This window comes from Thermobia domestica, chromosome 5 (assembly GCF_964235325.1).
Source record: "Thermobia domestica chromosome 5, izTheDome1.hap1.1, whole genome shotgun sequence".
NCBI classification, from domain to species: domain Eukaryota; kingdom Metazoa; phylum Arthropoda; class Insecta; order Zygentoma; family Lepismatidae; genus Thermobia; species Thermobia domestica.
Window position 1 is genome coordinate 273,972,665 of NC_137458.1, and position 13,659 is coordinate 273,986,323.

A 13,659-nucleotide genomic window follows, 5' to 3' on the forward strand; every position below is an offset into this window, starting at 1 on the left:
TGAATTTCTTCCAAACCGCAAGTCACTTTCACCTCCAGTTTCAACTTTTCTTGATACCTTTAATTTATTCAATTTTTAATTTTGTTTATTTCAAAGAGTTTATCGATCGTGGCTAAGTGGTTAGTGTACGCATCCTTGCCGTGGGAGACTCGATTCGACTCCAGGCCGGAGCTCATGAGGTTCGAATCCCACGTTAAGCTGTAGGTCCACGTCTCATATAGCCTCGCTGCTGAAAGGGATTCCAAACTGACAATCAACTCAAATCAAAGAAGCTTATAAATAACATTATAGGTGTATTTCTGTCAATTGTATTTATAGCCTGTGCTTGTATAGATTTAAAAACAGATTGAAATTAACTTCAAATGTTATCAATATGTATTTGCCACTTCATTTCATTTTCATATATCATTCTCTCTTGATCTTAGGGTTGTTAGCTTCCTGGTGGAAGGTATATTGTTTACTACAGAAAAAAAAAATCTACTTAGAATGAGTGTTACCTATATACATAATATGAAAACTACCAAGGATAACTATTATTTTTTGGCACCTTTTAAGTGGAATATATTGTTGTTACAAAAGGCTTTACCAAATTCAGTTGCAGCTTCATTCGTGTGGGTAAAGTGTAAAACAAAATTTCAATTTAATCTTCTCTTTTCTATACATATGATTTGAAACTCAACCTTTCTAACACTAAACCAGCAATAACCGCAGAACAAACTTGAGTTTACGGAATGATGATTTTCTCAGGGAATAACAAGGTAACCTTCCCTCATAATGGTGATACAAATACAGTATTATTTAGTATTAGATCTAGTGTTCAATACTTAATCTCATGAATGTTATTATGTGAAGTTAGGTTTACAGAAACATGAAACTATAGAAGGGACACGTTTTTGTTAGCGTCTAAAGATTATGCACCGAAACCAACAGAGACGGTGATAAGGAGTGAAATGAAGAAAGTGGTAGAAAGGGAAGAATCCCGAAAAACTCTATGCATACGGTGTTTGTCCACCACAAAGTTATTTCGGATAAATCATACCTTCAGTACAAAAATTGATGCATTTTAGAGGACAATATATACTTTAAAATCGTTATATTTATTCAATTCACTTCTAATGTACATATAGAACTTATCTTTACAGATTAGAACCAATTCCGTTCTAAATTCAACTATTTTAGAAATCTGAAACATTAGCTTTGAGAGCTACCATTTGTCATTATATTCGTAAGTGTCATTTTAATTGTCATTGAATAATTATATATTCACACTAAAACAAATAACACATTTTAATTTCTTTAAAACGCCAAATTTTTTTTTCTTTCTCGGTAATCAAAGGAAGAAACTACTGGACATTTTGCATAACTGAAACCAGTATTTGGGTAATAGTTTGCAAAAATGTAGAGCTCTAACAAAGTGTTAGTATATATTTAAAATAAAACATGAGAACACATCCAGAAAGAGTTAAGCATAATTTTGACCTAAATTTTTGTATACTTTCGCTTCTTTCATTTCTTTTTTAAAACTTCTTACATGTAGAATCAAAATTTAATTCGATCTTGTACGGTTAAGAAAGTTCAAAGACCACACATACAATAAATGACCAAAGCAGATTCTGCAGTGTGCAGTAATATTTGAAAAAAAGAAGAAAATATGAATAAATTGTTACAGGAATTATAAAGGTAACCAAGAAAGTTCTGTCACTTTTTGTGGAGGTCTATGTTCTATTGGCCCTCACATCGTGAGTTGAATGCGAATGGAGATAAGGCGAAGATCGGTTGTTGGTGTGGGTATATCCAACATACTACCTGGTTGTGGCAGTTCAGTTACAAAGTGAACTTGCGTAAGCACAGAGTGAAAAGGGAAAATTCACAGAGCGTCATAAGGGCGTGTATGCTGTACGAGTTCAAACTGGGGTCAAACGCCGCTGCAGCGGAAGATATGCCAGGCCTTTGGTGAAGATGTCGTGACTACGTAGACAGTGCAGCGATGGTACAACAAGCTTAAGATAGATGACGAAACACTCGAAGACGCACCACGTCCTAAATGACCAACACATGTACAAAAGGAAGATCTTCAGGCAGCAATTGAGGCGAACAGTGGCCAGACATGTGAGGAACTGGGACTACAATTCAGTGTGAGTGAAGAAACCATTCGGCAGCACCTCCATCAACTTGGGAAGCACTATAAGTTGGGTCGATGGGTCTCACATGATTTGACTTCATGCCAGAAGGTAACGCGAGCAGACACCTGTGTTTCTTTGCTTTATCGTGTGAAGAAAGAGCCATTTCTGGACAGGGTGTTGACATGTGATCAGAAGTGGGCCCTGTACGAAGCTCCACATCGCCGTCATCATTGGTCCCTTGTCAACACCCTGCGCAGCACCAGAAGAAGGTCCTCCTGTGTGTTTGGTGGACTGCTCACTGCATCGTGCATCGGAAACTGCTACCAGCTGGTCAGAGCATCAATGTAACTGTGTACTGTCAGCAGTTAAGCCGTGTTCAAGAAAAACTCAAAACTCTGGAGCCAGCACTTCTGAATCACAAAGGGGTCCTCCTGTTATAGGACAACGCTAAGCCCCACGTGGCTAGGATGACCCGGGGCACCACTCTACGCCTTAGATGGGAAACACTATTGCATCCGCCGTACTCCTCCGACATTGCACTTCCAATTATCACCTGTTCCATTTCTTGAACAATCACCTTAGAGGACACCAGTTCCAACCCCTAGTAGAGGTGCAAAAATGCACTTGATATCTTCTTCGCTTCACAACCCATCAAATTTGGTCGCGATGGAATCCGGCCTTCCAGAACGTTGGAAGAAAGTCGTGAATGCTGATGGGGACTATTTTTGATCTTTCAGGTACGTCTTAGGTGCTGGGTGAGAAAGTGAAAGAACTTTCTTGGTTACCTTATAGGAATTAAATTTTTGGGCTTTCAGCATCAATGACCATTTAGCCCGGGACGTATATGTCCCTCTTCGATTCCATTATTTGAAGAAAGTTAAGGAAGGAAGAGGCCTGAGACCTATATGTTAGACTAGGTGCCATTCCGGCATTTGCCTGGTGTGAATGAAGAAAACACTTGAGGAACTTCATTCAAGATGGCATTCTTGAAAAGCTTTTTAACTTTGTGGACCGAATGTCCCCACCAGGAATCGAAGCTGGGCTCGCACGAAAGAAGAGAGTGTTAGAGACTACCCTACGCGGGGACGCATTTACGCATTTTGGCATTAAATATCCTGATGCTTTCCTGTTGATAGTTTTTATTTTTTCTTTTCTTTCTCTTCTATTGTTCGCATTTAGATGTAATATCAATTGTGTAAGCCTGTTGTAAATGGGATAATCTCCTGTAGGCAGCAGTAATAAATAAATAAATAAATAAATTGTTACAATCAGTAAAAGAATCAAAATGATAACAAATTAATAACGTCAAATAGATTAGTCATTTGGATTGTAAGATAGATACAATTGTTCATAACTTATTTGATTTTGCACTCAGTTCTAAATACAACCTGAAGACGCCTCTTTCAAAAAAGTACATTCCTTTGGCTTAAGGTATAAAGTACAAATATCAAAATTCTTGTAACTCTACATATCACTATTAATTAATAATTTTAGCGTTTCAGAACATTATATTTTATGACTTGTTAAGAATAATTTTAGAATATAAATTTCAGGGCTGAATTGTGAGATGAAATTATTTTGAGCAAAAAAGAAATCAAATAGTGTTAACAGTACACAATGAAGTGTGCACTTTTTCTCATTAAACTTGTGCACGGTAGATTGTACACTGTTTATATCTATTCTATTACAAAATATAGGCTACGTTGAAAAAAAAAATCTTACTCTCCATTCTGAAAAAAAGTGGATAATTTTTTGATTTATTGAAATACAGAAGTAAGAGCTGTAAATAAAGCCTGAGAAATGGTTAGTACGCGATTGAAACAGTTAATACATTAACTCTACTCAAAGACCATATCTATTTTGAGAAAGTTAAGAAATCGAACTGGTGAACCTTCTTAAAATAAACAATCACATTTACTCCAGTTTCAGGCTTTAAGTTGCCTTTATGATTTAGGAGTTTTACGCAAAATGAAGTAATTTATGAATTCTAAAACATTTTTATAACGCACATGCTAATAAATTATAGTTAAAATACAGAATATTACAGTAGCTGAAATTACTCTCTCAGATGCACTTTTGTTTGCGCACAATGTTTCATCGAGTAGAAATGATTCATTTGATTAGTTCATGAATTTACATATTTCAACTTGACACATCATGGTGTGTTAGTTTATTTCTTCGTTTTATCATGACCAATCATTTGACTAGAGTTACAACTAAACCAGTGATCGTCAAACCGTTGATCACGAGCTACGAGTAGCTCGCGGGAAAATTTGGGTAGATCGTGTTAACACTCCTTTTGGCTAACCTTGATTCCTCCACTGAATGCGTCCTCCACAAATGTAAGATTAAGTAATTTTAAATAAAAGTTTGTAGATCTTTCGATTGGTAGCTCAAAGTAGGATTGAAAAACGGTACGGTAGCTCACAAGCTATGTAAGTTCGGCAACCACTGAACTAAACAAATGCAAAACAAACGATTTACAACTAGAGGACGCGGACCAACATTTCTTTTTTCGAATATACGATACTTTTTTATATACTCTTTCCTTATGGAGGAAAATAATTGGGGATGTTCGTAGAGAAACAAGAACTTAAGTGATCATTCTTCGAAGCACTATTAATTAATAACGTCTTATAATAAAGTGTAGCTATCTTTTCGAGACATAGACTACAGTGTAACCACGAGAGCAAAGTATAGGATCGCAAGTTGAATAGAACCAACTTCTCGTTCAAATTATTATGATCAGTGATGACTTGTGACGATTCGCCTGGGAAGGGGGGGGGGTTGAATACATAGCGCGTGAAACGAGTACTGCAAAAATATTACTAACTCTTATTGAGCACGATAGAAAATTTGTCCGGAGGAATTTTGTAGTTCGGTGTGTGTGTAGGGCGGGGAAGGGAGAATTCTCCGTAACTCACCTCCTAAAATTATCATTGATTGTGATTATAATTATTTGCCAAAATTGGTTTAAGTACTTCATAAAATTTGGTCCTGAAACTTAAATTTCATCCGCACCTAAATATAATATGAAACTGTCGAGTCACTTTCCAACTATCTATAGGCTTATATTGGTAGGCTAACTGATACATATCCATCGATCACTTTTAACCAATTATCCAAGCATAAATTTTACTTCCATTTCTACTAATTCTGTTTATTATAATATTCCATCAAATTATACGTGCATTTTCCAATATCATAATATTTACAAATATTTAATAAATCTAACACTATACGTTAAATAGACAGCTATCATTTAACTTTCTGTATCACTCAGATTCATCACAAATTACAATATTGCAATTCCACCACATATTAACTCTATATACTGTACAAGGCATGTGTAATATTATAACGGTTTTCACCTACCCAACAATTACTTAATGCTTTCGATGTACTTAAGCGAATCTATCATTTTTGGATGCGAAAATACGATTTAGCTGGGTCATTTCTCAAGAAAAAGGTGAATCCAACAATTACTTAATGCTTTCGATGTACTTAAGCGAATCTATCATTTTTGGATGCGAAAATACGATTTAGCTGGGTCATTTCTCAAGAAAAAGGTGAATCTTTGAAATCTCATTTCAACAAGCTCTAAATTTTTCTTTAATTGGGTCAATCTGCCATTTCCTAGTGTGAGAAACCTATTTATCTAAATTTCTGTTTTGAAGAAAGTCATTTAGAGGCAGTTTGAAGGAAATGATCAGTAACTTTTAGGAATTTAAACTGTCGTTAACGAAATTTCCGATCCAAAACCCAGGATATTAAAATTTATTTTCATTAATCTGGTATATTATTGACAAAGAAATGACACTGCATCTAACTCTGTAAATAAGTTGTATACTTTTTTTATATATATGTTTTCCCTTCAAATCCACTTTCGATTGTATTTGCTACATTCTCATGTACTTCTCGGAATCAATTCGTAAGGGAAAAAAAATCCACACGTCTCTGATCACAACACATATGTGTAACAGCGCGTTCGTTCTCTTCCGCAACTCTACTGCTTATTCAGTGGAACATGTGTTTCCCCTCCTCTCTGACTCTCTCTCCACCCTTTTTCTGTATATGTTTTTGCTTGTTGATATGGGAAATTACTGTTTTGTAACTCAACAATAGTTTACGTAAGACGCATTACTTTATTTCACAATTCTCATGTAATGTATTTGACTGTGTTCTTTATCTTTTACGTTCGTATCTTACATTAAACGTTGATATTTTGAATGCATATGAGATTACATTAAATGAATTAACTTTCTAATAGTGAGCACTTACATGTGTTGTTATATGATTAGCATTTATTTACATTAACGACGCCATAAAAAAAAAGTAAGAACGGATAAATTAACATGAAATGAAATGAAATCTTTCAGTTTAACGTCCTATAACTATGCCTGTTAGGCTAAAGGATACGGACGATTAAGGCAAGTCAATAATGATAGAAGAATTGGTGGAACGAGAATGTAAAAGGAAACAGGAAAAATCCTGAGAAAACCCATGACTACGGTGCTGTCCAACACAAACTTACTTGGCCGGTGTAGAAGAACAGACCTCACGCACTAGACATGAACGCTCTACCACTGAGCCACCGTGGTCCCGAACATAAAATAATGCAGTTTTCTATTATGAAATTTAGGATTAAAACAAAACCGATGACCAGTAAAATCCTTTAATGCGAAATTTTCTTCATGTGTTTGTTATAATTCTCTATACACATAGTCAAATATTCATCCACGTTTCTTTGAGCTCTCTTCAATTTATAAAGATTAGTATTATTAGGATTAGATAAGGATTATCTTTTCCCATAAACACTTAAATCCTTGATCTTTACAATATTCGGTTTAGATTTCGAAATTCTCTGATTGAGATCAGATGACCAGAGCGTTGTTTTTAAATGACCATAGGATTGAGATAAGATAACTATACAGTTGAGATCAGGTAAACATGGGCTTTTAGGTTAGGTGAACATAATGCTAAGATCATATAAGCATGAAATTGAGATCAGGTGACAATTAGGTTGAGATAAAGTGAGTATGTGAGTTAGGACAGATCAACATGGGGTTACAGTAAGAACACTTAACCATGGAATTGAGATCAAATGACCATTTGGTTTACGTCAGATAATCATCTAACTGAGATCAGATATTCATGATTTGAAATCAAGTGGCAATGGGTTCGAGATAAAGTGAATATGAATCTGATTTATTAATTACTGAGAGTTTAATGCAGACGTTAGGAGTGAGGCTATTCATGCCTGTCACGAATATGAGGTTGAGATCAGATTGCCACGCGTTTGAAAAAGATGGGTTAAGATCATATAATCATAGAATTGGGTAACCTTGGGATTTACGACAGGTAAACATGGGAATGAGATTGGATGACCATGCGCTGAGGTTAGGTGAATATAGAGTTGACGTCAGGTGACCATGGTATGCATTCCATATAGAGTTCTACAATACCAAAGACATGGTAAAAAAAATCAACCAACGACATACTCTAAACAATTTTTCGGGTCACTGCGGCTCAGTGGTAGAATTCATCTCTGGTGCATGGGGTCCCTGGTTCGATCCCAACTCGCGCCAAGTGAACTTTGTGGTGGACAAACACCGTGTGCGTGAGTTTCCTCGGGATTCCCCATTTCCCCCCACTTTCTTCATTCCACCATTTCATTCATTTCTCATCATCACCGTCTCCTTTAGTGTAGCCAGCATAACTGTTGGACATAAAACTTAAAGATTTCATTTCATTTCTAAACAAGTGTTCTAAAATTACAATCAAGAACTGTCTAGCATGTTGTCATTTCATCGCTGATAAATTATAATATGTAACAAGGAGTACTGTTGATATTAAAAGAAGAGATGATTGATACCAAAATAAAATGAATACACATAATAATGAAAAACCAGAACTTACTTTCATATCAACTTTATTCCTCATCGTAATGTATAGTTCTGATTTGCAACTATCTATTGGAACACATTTTGCGAGTTTTTTGGTTGATATTTAACGTCCCTACTGTTTAAAATGGGATCTGAAGTCTATAAATATACCACATTGACTTGACACCTAGCCTTCCGTTCCACGGCTCAAGACATTTTTTCAGCACTATAGTTGATTTTATATCCAAGCCAAATACCGTACATTAATCGAACCCAGGAGTTCGCAAATTAATCAATTGATCTCGAAGGGACACGGTTATACATTTGTAATCATACTGATAAAAATTTTCTACGTAATTAGGTACCGCTATTAGTTTCCAATTTTTATATTTACCGGGTAAACACCATTAAAAATTCCTTCAGAAGCTAAACAATTAAAATAATTGGATTGAAATAGAATATTACATTGGATTTTGTAATGGAGAACAGAATCTACAGTGTGAAAAACCTTCCGTTCGACCGTCAACCATGATAACTTGTGATAGACGAGATCGTGTGTGTGTGTGTGTTTTTCAAAACGTTTTCCCTGTAACTTCACGCTATGATACTCATTGGTATTCCACTTTTCTTTTGTGAATGAGCCTCTGGTTCGATACCAGTTTGTTGTGATTCATGTTGGACATTATTATGGTTGTGAGTTTTCTAGAAATTCTCTCGTTTCTTCCTGTATTCTTATTCCAGCAATTTGTGCACGATTTTCTAGTTCACTTATTAATCATCCTTCTCTCTTAGCCTAAAAGGTATTTATTTTGAACTAGTCTTATTCCATCTCATAAAATCCCTAGTCGCAGAGTTAATTTGCAAACCTCTTGCTGTAAGTTTGCATTGGAAGTCTGCAAGCTTGAATCCGGCTTGAATAGAAAGCGTGCAAGCAAGCATGCAGCAAGTTGGATTGCAGTAACGAAGTTACGTTGACGCAACCTTGCATTAAGTGTTCCATTCAAGCTTGACGCAAGTGTTTTACGCTGGCGGTAAGTCAATAGCCAATGAACGGCAAGTGATGCTATGACGCTCTGCGGAGCATCTAAAGTATCGCTTCCAAGTACAACAAAAGGCAGATTGCATGGAAGCACGCGTTGAAAGATCAAGTGTAGAAAGCCAAAAGCTAAGCACCCGCCAACTGCTCCTTGGAATTTCTTTCCCAAAAAATTTACTATAAATATAGTAAATTATTGTAAGATTGTACACTTTAATTCAGGTTACTGCACCTATATTTCGATTGCATTCATTAGGAAGTATTCTTGTGTAAATCAGAGTGTAAGAAATGAACTGCTAATAAAGTTCATTTTTATTATATTACAGCTAAATTATCTTTATTAAATGTAACAATTAACAGTTAAAACTTATTTAAGAATAATTAGTGTAAGATTGTACAATGGAAAAAATCAAATAATTTCTTCAAATAATCACTTATCTCTTTTTAATTCTTGCTAAATTGTGATTCTACTCATAAGCCGCTAAATGTAATGTAATGCATGATTATTATTTTTATTTTAGGCTTATCCTCGATACGCATTCAACTATGGAGTAAATGACTATGTTACTGGAGACGTCAAACAACAGAGCGAACAGCGAGATGGTGACGTAGTAAAAGGTCAATACAGCTTAGTTGAACCTGACGGAAGTGTGAGAACTGTCCACTACACAGCCGACGGAATCAACGGATTCAATGCAGTTGTTAGTAAAACTGGTCCCACAGTTCATGCAGTAAAAGCACCAATTGCAGTAGCAGCACCAGTTGTCAAAGCATACGCTGCAGCACCAATCGCCTACGCAACAGCACCAGTGGCTAAAGTAGCCCCAGTAGCCATTGGTGTTCCGAAACACATAGGATATGCAGCACCCGTTGTAGCCGCAGGATACGGAGGCTATGGGGGTTACGCTGGGATCGGCTATGGGGGTTACGCTGGGTTAGGTTATCATTAATCATGTCAATCGAATTGGCACGATCGTAAACGGTATTAACAAAACTACGAGAATCGTTGCAAATTTGTGAGTGCCTGCCATTTGTTGAGAAAAATGTTTAAAACCTTAGTATATTCCTATCACAAACCCATGCCCGTGATTTGATACTATACCACCTGACTTGTTTTCCTGTAAAAATAAATACTAGTATTTATTTACCGTATAACCACTCAAGAAAGAGTGATTCTACACATATATTTTTGTATTTTGCCTAAAGGTACAAAAATTAGATTTATTTATGTAATATTACATATTTTTTCCAAAGATGTCTTTTTTTCTAAATGGCCAACATTAAGAAGATCATATAGGTAGTAATAGAAATGTACATTTGCTTAAATACATCATTTTTCATTGTAATATTTTCTTATTTGTAATAATAAACTGTAATAAATTAATAAAATTTGTTATTTTATAGTTCCTTAATATACGTAAAGTGTATGAAACTTTCTGTGAAGGTGCTCGTTCGTTTACACTATAAGTATAATCATTTGCAGCTGGATGCTCTAAGACGTCAGTATTTGCTCCCGATATTGTCATTAAATTACACTAAGAAAACAAGGACAGACAAAAAGAGTGAGGTTGATATAGGCAATGAAGGTAGGTGAATAGTGTTGCTTACAAGACAAACGAAACAAGATATAAGGTTGTCTCGTCTTGTCTCATCTCGTAAATTTTGTAAAAGTCTCGTTTAGTATCGATCTCGAAGAATTTTTTCTCGACACATCTCGTCTTGATTCTCGAAGAATTTTTTCTCAGCTCGTCCCATCTTTATTTTCTAAGAATTTTGTCTTTATTCGTGTCGTCCTGATTCTCGAATATTTTTTCTCGACTAGTCTCGTCTTGATTGTCGATGATTTTTTCTCGACTCGTCCCGTCTTTTTTCTCGACTTGTCTCGTCTTGATTTTTGAAAATTTTTGTTGACTCATCTCGTCTTGATTCTCGAACAATTTTTTCTCGACTCGTCTCATCTTGATTCTCGAACTTTTTCTCGACTCGTCTCGTCTTGATTCTCAAAGATTTCTTTCTCGTCTCGCCTCGTCTTAATTCTCGAAGAATTGTTTCTCGACTCGTCTCGATTGTCTAAAAATATATTCACAACTCATCTTGACGTTTTTCTCCTCTCGCTTTGTAAATTTATGTACAAAATGTATGTCCTGCTTTTCTTAAAATTAATTTCGTCTAGAAGTTATCACAATCCTTCTACGTCACTAAAGCTCCACAACAGGTGTGATATAACATTTAAGCTATTATTTTTTTATTGGGATATGTTGTAATGAATGTCTGACTCTTGAGCAGTTAGTCTATGAGTACGAATCCATCCTTATCCCAGAAGAAAGTTGCAAATAATTTCTCACCCAACTTCTATCACTTGAAATTCTACAGGCGAGGGGATCCTGAGTGCCATTTCCGGATTCTAGTAGAACAACTGTTTCACCCATTCGTGTCAAAAGTTGGGATCAAAGCATTGCGGTCAAATGACTTACCTTGATGCTTTCACTTTCTCACGCTTTTGATCTGCTGACAAATTTTTGGGCACTCATTTTGCCGAGAGTTTGCACATGCCGAAGTCATTATGATTAAGCTACCGATGTGTTCTGAGAAATACCCACAATCTCTGCCACGTTCTCTGCTGAGACTCTGCGATTTTCAAGAGTAATGACATGAAAAAACGCCACGTTTAAGGTGTGCCAACCGCTTCTTTACTTCTGAATATGATGAAAGAGAGCACGTAGTGTTTCACTGATTTCGACTTGAATTTGGTTCGGTGTCTTTCCTTGTTGGAACAAAAATTTGATGACATCTCTGATCTCGATGTTCTTGAAATTCACTGGTTGTGCACACATGATCACTTCAGGGGCCTGAAAACACAATAAAAATTTCGTTATTAATATGAAAATTTACATTTGTACATACAGAGATACAATATGTTTTTTTTTTAACTATAATTTCACTGTGCACTCCTTCTGGGTTGGGCTACAAACTATTCAACAGCCCCTCCTGAATTAAATAATTATCATTAATTAAAAAGGAGGGTGCCTAAGTGGCTTAGGCTATAACGCTTATCTGTGATGCGTAGACTCCTTGCTTCGACTCCAGCTCGTGCCAAGTGGACTTAGTGGTAGACGAGACCATGTACGTGGTTTTACTAAGGGTTTTTACATGTCATCCAACATTCTTTATTTCATCATTCTTGTCATTTTTTGAAGCCTTTCGTAGGAATACAACCTAACAATAATGGTTATGTGTGGGCGATGTTGGGTCATCTAGTTATGTATAGTCAGTGAAACGCCTCTATACACTGAGAAAAAAAAATGTAGGTGGCATACTTAAAAACGTAGGTTACATTCGTAATTCCTGTAGTTTCTGGACTTAACGTACAACCGTATATAACATCCTGCAGCAAACGTATAGCTGAAAAAGTATGTATTATACGTACTGTCTGCACAAGTGCAATGACGTCATTCGTGTGACGTTATCTGCAGTAACAAGTATATACGGAGGTAATATCTAGCTTTGTGACGTCAGGGTCGTATGTAGCATGTGGGTTAATAATGACGACATACACTGACTATCAGGACGGAGCATGATTTCAAGAAGTATGCAATATACGTTCTGTACGTATGTTTCTTGCGTTCAACCCCGAGACAGCATCTATATTGTACTTGTGCCCCATACGTACGACTAGATACAGTATACGTATTGTACGTATGTATTATACAGATTTTCCTTATGTCGCACACAGCTTGTCCAGATACAGCATACAGAATATCCGTATGCACCATACAGAGTGCATATATGTAGCTTACAGACTGTCTGCATGCAGCATATAGATTATACGTATGTCGCGTACAGGTTGGCCATATGTAATGTATAGATTGGATGTATATAGCTAATAGGTTGTCCATATGAAATATACAGATTTTACCTGTATCGAATACGTATTGCCTTCTTGTAATGTATGGATCGGACATATGCAGGATCTAGAGTGTACGTATAGTGCACCATTATTAAAGTGCTGCAACATACTGCAAAGTGCATGCTACATTCTTACTGTAATGTTGTCAAATATTGTTTTACTCTGTATGAAAACAAAAATAGCTTAAAATATGGTTGATCTCCTTTGTGCCAATAATAATAAAATTAACAATACTACACTTTTCAAATCTTAGTTTGGAGCAGTGAAACTGTCCAAAGAAATGTATTTACCTGCAGGGTGTCCTATAAGTTTGGGCTTCCTGCTAATTCGTTGGAAAGCTACTGCAAAGTCAAGTGTTGAAAAGTGACACAAGCGTTAATTTTAAAATTATGGGCACAAAGCAGGGGCGGATCCAGGACGGACTTCTGGGGGGGGCGGTCGGCGGTAATACTGCTACTTTTAAGAGCTCCAAACTTGTTATGGATGGGTTTATTTATATATAAAATAAGAAAGTTTCTTCTTGTGGGGGGGGGCGATCGCCCCGATCGCCCCCCTCTGGATCCGCCCCTGGCACAAAGGAGGTTAACCATATATTAAACTATTTTCGTTTCCATACAGAGTAAATCAATATGTGATATATTACTGTAAGAATTTATCATATGGTTTGCAGTTAGTTAGTTGCAGCACCTCAATAATAATGCAAAATGC

General features: G+C 36.2%; 1 protein-coding gene across 1 annotated transcript in view; it reads left to right on the forward strand.

The window, feature by feature from the left end:
* LOC145686630 (larval cuticle protein A2B-like) overlaps nucleotides 1–10,433 on the forward strand; it is a 29,047-nt gene extending 18,614 nt beyond the window's left edge. The window contains exon 3 of the mRNA XM_081760099.1: nucleotides 9,566–10,433. Coding sequence (XP_081616225.1) covers nucleotides 9,566–9,994 — 429 coding nt within the window. The 3' untranslated portion in view covers nucleotides 9,995–10,433. The remainder of the gene's footprint in view (nucleotides 1–9,565) is intronic.
* The last annotated feature ends 3,226 nt before the right edge of the window (nucleotides 10,434–13,659 follow it).